Below are 4931 nucleotides of genomic sequence, written 5' to 3' on the forward strand. Positions count from 1 at the left end.
TCCCTCATGAGCCCTTGATAGTTTATAAATTGGTATTTTGTCATATCTTGCCCTGTCCGACGTCTCCCTTCACCCACTTTTTGGTTGTCTGTTCTTTTTAATTTATAGAGGCAAACTGCCACATCTTTTTCTCAAGGAGTGGCTGGTGGGTTAAAACCACCGACCTTTTGATTTACAGCTGTGTGTGTGTGTGTGTGTACATATTGGCATACATCATTTAAAGTTGGCTCATTCAACCATGCATTTATCCATGAGCCAATAAGGTGGTTTTTGTTTTGTTTCATTTTGCTTTAAAGGGAAAACAGCTCTCCTTTTGCTTATTATGCTTCTGCCCTCGCTGCAGCTGCCACTCCCACTTGTTCTTCTGGCTTCTGCCAGCAGCATTAGTAGTGGCAATGAGGATGCCCGGAAACAGACTCCCATAAAGTTTTCATATGATGTTCCTATAACATCCAAATTAATGGATTAATTCACAGAACGTTAAACAATGCAATGTTTGAACATCAAAATCTCACTTTACTTTCTATTCTCATCCCTAAGTCTTTGCTCAGAAAAATAGTTTTTTCATAACTTGTAATAAGCCTATGGTTATTTTTTTTGCCTATGGTTATTTTAAATGAATAAATAAAAAAAATATTTTTCTCTTCTCAGTTTTAATTTTTAATATGGGAAAAGATTGACAGATACATAACCAATGTATGTGACATCTTAGGGGTCCTCAGTAATTTTTAAGCTCCTAATGGGATTTCATGACTAAAGAATTTGAAAACTGTTGCACATTGTATGGGCTATAGCAGTATAGAAAGCTTTCTGTGATGAAATGGTGTTGGTGAGAAAACAAATAGAAGCTCTCTAAATACTCTTCCAATAATGAGACAAAGACGAGAAAAAGGACTAGAGAAATCCAGTAATATGTAAATGCTTGTTAGATTAAAGTTACATTATTTTGAGTTATTTTATCCTCTCTTTTCCCGAGGGTTTTTATTCCATGATTAAGTATCTACACAGTGAAAACTGTATTAAATTAAAAATGCAAGTAACGTCTCTATTCCAGAAGCTCTGTAGTGATGCTCAAGTCAAAGTCTTCGGGAAGTGCTGCCAACTGAAACCTGGAGGAGACAGCTCTTCCTCTCTGGACAGTTCCACAACTTCATCTTCTGACATGAAAGACCAGTGTCCCAAGTACCAGGTAAGATCTCTGGTCTCCTTTATTTACTCATTCACTTCGAAGTATTTTGGAGCACCAGTGGAGTGCGTGCTGTCCACTATCCTAGGGATTGGAGATATACGGTAACTAGTGTTTGTTCCCCTCAAGTTCACTGTAAATGATGAGACAGATAGCTAAACAAACTCTAAAAAATTTGTTGAGTCTTAGGATAGGTGAAGCACAGAGCTGTGGACATTGTTAGCAAGGATAGATTTTCCATTTTTATTTCTGAACTTAGATTTATTAGTGCCAGAATAATTTGTTGTTTTGCATCATTTTTATTATTGAAGTTTGAAATAAATACAAAGTGATACTACAATCTAGCTATAGTATAATTGAAAGTACATATAGTCAGAAATGAACATTTTAGTTTTTCAAAAGTTATGACCTTTCAAAATACAAACTTAAATAACTCAGTAACTACATGGGAACTTCTTTTTTTATTTTTGGGGACATCTTTATAAACTTGCCACCTTTTATATAAGATTAGTACTTGGTTTCAAGCTAAGCAAACATCATTTGATGTGATTCTATTAGTGTCATTCAAGTTTGCTTGAATCACAAGTATTTTATATTTAGCAGTACCAAAATAGTATCCTGTATGTTTAGAATGTATGTAATGAAATTATGTTTTAATGGAAGCCTATCCTTTCCTTTTATTAATAAGGTAGCATATGTGAAACTAAAGCAAATTTACTGCCATAGAGTTGTTCTAACTCATAGTGACCCAACAGGACAGAGTGGAACTGACCCAGTTTAGAAGTTTAGAGAGATTGCACTATTGACCTTGACTTTTCTCCACTTTAGACGTGTCTTAAAAGTTCCCAATACTGTTACTAGGGGGTCTGGTGACACAGTGGTTTAAGTGCTTAGCCTCTGAAGGAAAACTTGCTGATTTGAACCCACCAACTGCTTTGCCAGAGAAAAATAAGTGGTGTTCTGCATTTATAAGATTACAGCTTTGGGAACTTCCACTGGGTCCCATAGGGTCACTATGAGTTAGAATCTACTAGAAGCTAACAGGTTTTAATAGTGCTATATACCAAGGAGTGGTGTAGTAGTTACGCATTGGATTGAGATCTATGTGGTCGCTAGTTCAAAGCTACCAGGTACTTTGGGGGTGAAAAGACTGGGTGTTTTACTCCCATAAACAGTTACAGTCTTGGAAACCCACAAGGGGTCACTGTGAGTCAGCATTGACTTGATGGCATCGAGGTTTTTTTGCCATGTACTTAACAGCATAGTGTGCACATAATGTGCACAATGTGAGAAGTTTTCTAATTCGATAAATTGCCTTCTTTATGTTATGCTGTTGAAAATGAACATTAGCAGACTAGTTCACATTGTAGAAACCCTGTAGCACTGAATGATGATAATCTCATTTTGCCTCAAAATTCCTAGAGGTTTTATTTTTCAAACTAGACTTTTTCAGGCCATATGCCCTTATAGCCTGATAGTAAATTTAATACAGTGTGGCAACTTGTATTAAATATATATATAACTATATATATGCACATGTGTATATATATGTATATAGTAGGTATTGATTTATTGTAGTATAATTCACAGTAGTTGAAGAACTGTTTTTTCATGTAATAAGAACATTATCTTTGGTGTATTCAGATAATTAGCTTCTAGCAGTGAGTTCTTACAAAGAATAGACTGTTTAAGCAAGGCATTTCTTAAAAAGCAGTAAATAAGTACATCTCTTTTGAGGGGCGAAGGGGAAAATAAAGCGCCACACCTGTCACCATCAGGATGATTCCAGCTTATGGTGACCCCATATATAACTGAACGAAGCAGCTCCTCAGGGTTTTCTTAGCTGTAATCTTTATGGATGCAGAACTTCAGGTCTTTCTTTCATGGCACTGCTGGGTAGATTCAAACCACCAACTTTTGGGTTAGTAATAGATTGCAAACTATTTGCACCATCCAGGGACCTAAAATAATAACTTTTAATGATAGCATTAATTGGAGAGTAGGTCACACTAAAATACATAATATGCCAGTGACTTTCATGTTAACTATAGGACATAGAGTAAAGAACCTATATAGGTAAAGAACCTTATAGGTAAAGAACCTATAAGCAAAATGTATGGTCTCATAAAGTTTAAATAGCGATTTATTTTTATTGTATCTAGTCAAAGATCTATAAATACTGAAATTTATATAGCTTTCTCTATAGAAGAAATATTTTCCGTCAAAATCAGAACTCGTGATTGCAACAAGGGAAGCTGTCATCTATATCATTAGCCAAACACAATATATGTTGTAAGCACATATTATCAAGTACTGCTCAGTCACTTAAAAAGTTATTCAAAAACATTCTCAGTATTGAATTGTCTATTTAAAAACATTCTCAGTATTGAATTGTCTATCATTGAAATAAAAAATCTAAACCAAATCCCAAGAATAGATTCTTTCTTCTTGGTAGCCTAATCTATCAGAAATTATTTTTTCTTAAAAAATAACCTTGCACCTTTATTAAAAGAAAATAAAAAATACAGCACTAAGAGAAGAAAAAAAAACTAACAAGAAAATTAATGTGTATAATACAGGCATTTTGTGTATAATGAATTTATTACTATTTTAAAATGTCTTTTTAAGGAAAGTTGGAAAATTATAGATTTCTTTCCTATCCAAAGAATTGGACAATTCAAGACTATAAACAGGCAAGAGTCGTAAAATAATAAAAAGAAAAATAGCATGTAGATACATGTCTTGGTCTTTAGTTTTAAAATAGGAGACCTCATCATTTTAATGTCATCAGAGGAATCTTATTTAAAAAAAATGTTAGGAAACTTCTGATTTTTGATTTCCATGATAGAATAGTGTAGTGCAATTTGTAAATAAAAGGGCGCTTCAAAGAGTTTGTGGGAAAATTCCATTATACTTTAATTCCACTTTCCATGGACTTTTTGAAGTCCCCTTGTAATATTCATTTACTAGCCTTTATGGTTATTTAGGAACATCTTTCTCATTGGTTTTTCATTATATAGTTCCATCAGTTAGGAATTATATTGGGAACTCTAAAAGCGTAGTTTAAAAAAGATGGGAAGCATTTTCTTCACACAATAAATCTAGAGGTATTGAAACATGGGTTTCAGTAATTCATAGAGAACAAGAATCCCTCAATGTTTTTCTTATATTATTAGTGTGGTCATGATGTGGTATCTCCATTTGACTTTTATGCCTATGTCTCATTGATCAGACCTATACTGTGTTAGTCCAAGTAGATTAGAGAAACAAATCCAGGGAGACTCGTGTGTAAGAAAGAGCTTTGTATAAAAGAGCACTTGTATTTTGAGAAACCATCCCAGCCCAGTCCAGATCAAGTCCATAAGTCCAATATTAGCCCATATGTCCGATACTAGTCCATAAATTCCATTTCAGACTCACCCAGCACATGCAGTGATGCTGAATGCAGGAAGGTCACAGGCCAGTGATTGGAAGGTCTTGTGGATCAAGTGGCAGTGGAAGGCATCTCAATGCTTTCATGGGTCTCCACGGGTTTCCTACAGCTCTCTGAGTGTTTCAACAGCAGGGAAAGGAAGGCAGAGAGAGAGAGAAAGTGTGTCCCGCCTCCAGGGAGGAAGACAGGACTTACCAGAATCCGCAGAAGGCCATGCTCACAGAGTCATCATTGGCTGTGATCTGATTGACAAGCTAGACTCCACCCATTCACTCAAGTTGACAGGAAATTACATAACTGCCACATATACCA

The 4931-nt window shown here is 35.1% G+C and overlaps 1 protein-coding gene across 1 annotated transcript in view; it reads left to right on the forward strand.

Moving 5' to 3' along the window:
• FNIP1 (folliculin interacting protein 1) overlaps nucleotides 1-4931 on the forward strand; it is a 110490-nt gene that overhangs the window by 62940 nt on the left and 42619 nt on the right. Inside the window, exon 4 of the mRNA XM_030888868.2 lies at nucleotides 1055-1189. Coding sequence (XP_030744728.1) covers nucleotides 1055-1189 — 135 coding nt within the window. The remainder of the gene's footprint in view (nucleotides 1-1054; nucleotides 1190-4931) is intronic.

The sequence above is a fragment of the Echinops telfairi genome, unplaced genomic scaffold, assembly GCF_000313985.2.
Source record: "Echinops telfairi isolate 266 unplaced genomic scaffold, ASM31398v2 ScPeMD7_7469;HRSCAF=8507_1, whole genome shotgun sequence".
In the NCBI taxonomy this organism is placed as follows: Eukaryota; Metazoa; Chordata; class Mammalia; order Afrosoricida; family Tenrecidae; genus Echinops; species Echinops telfairi.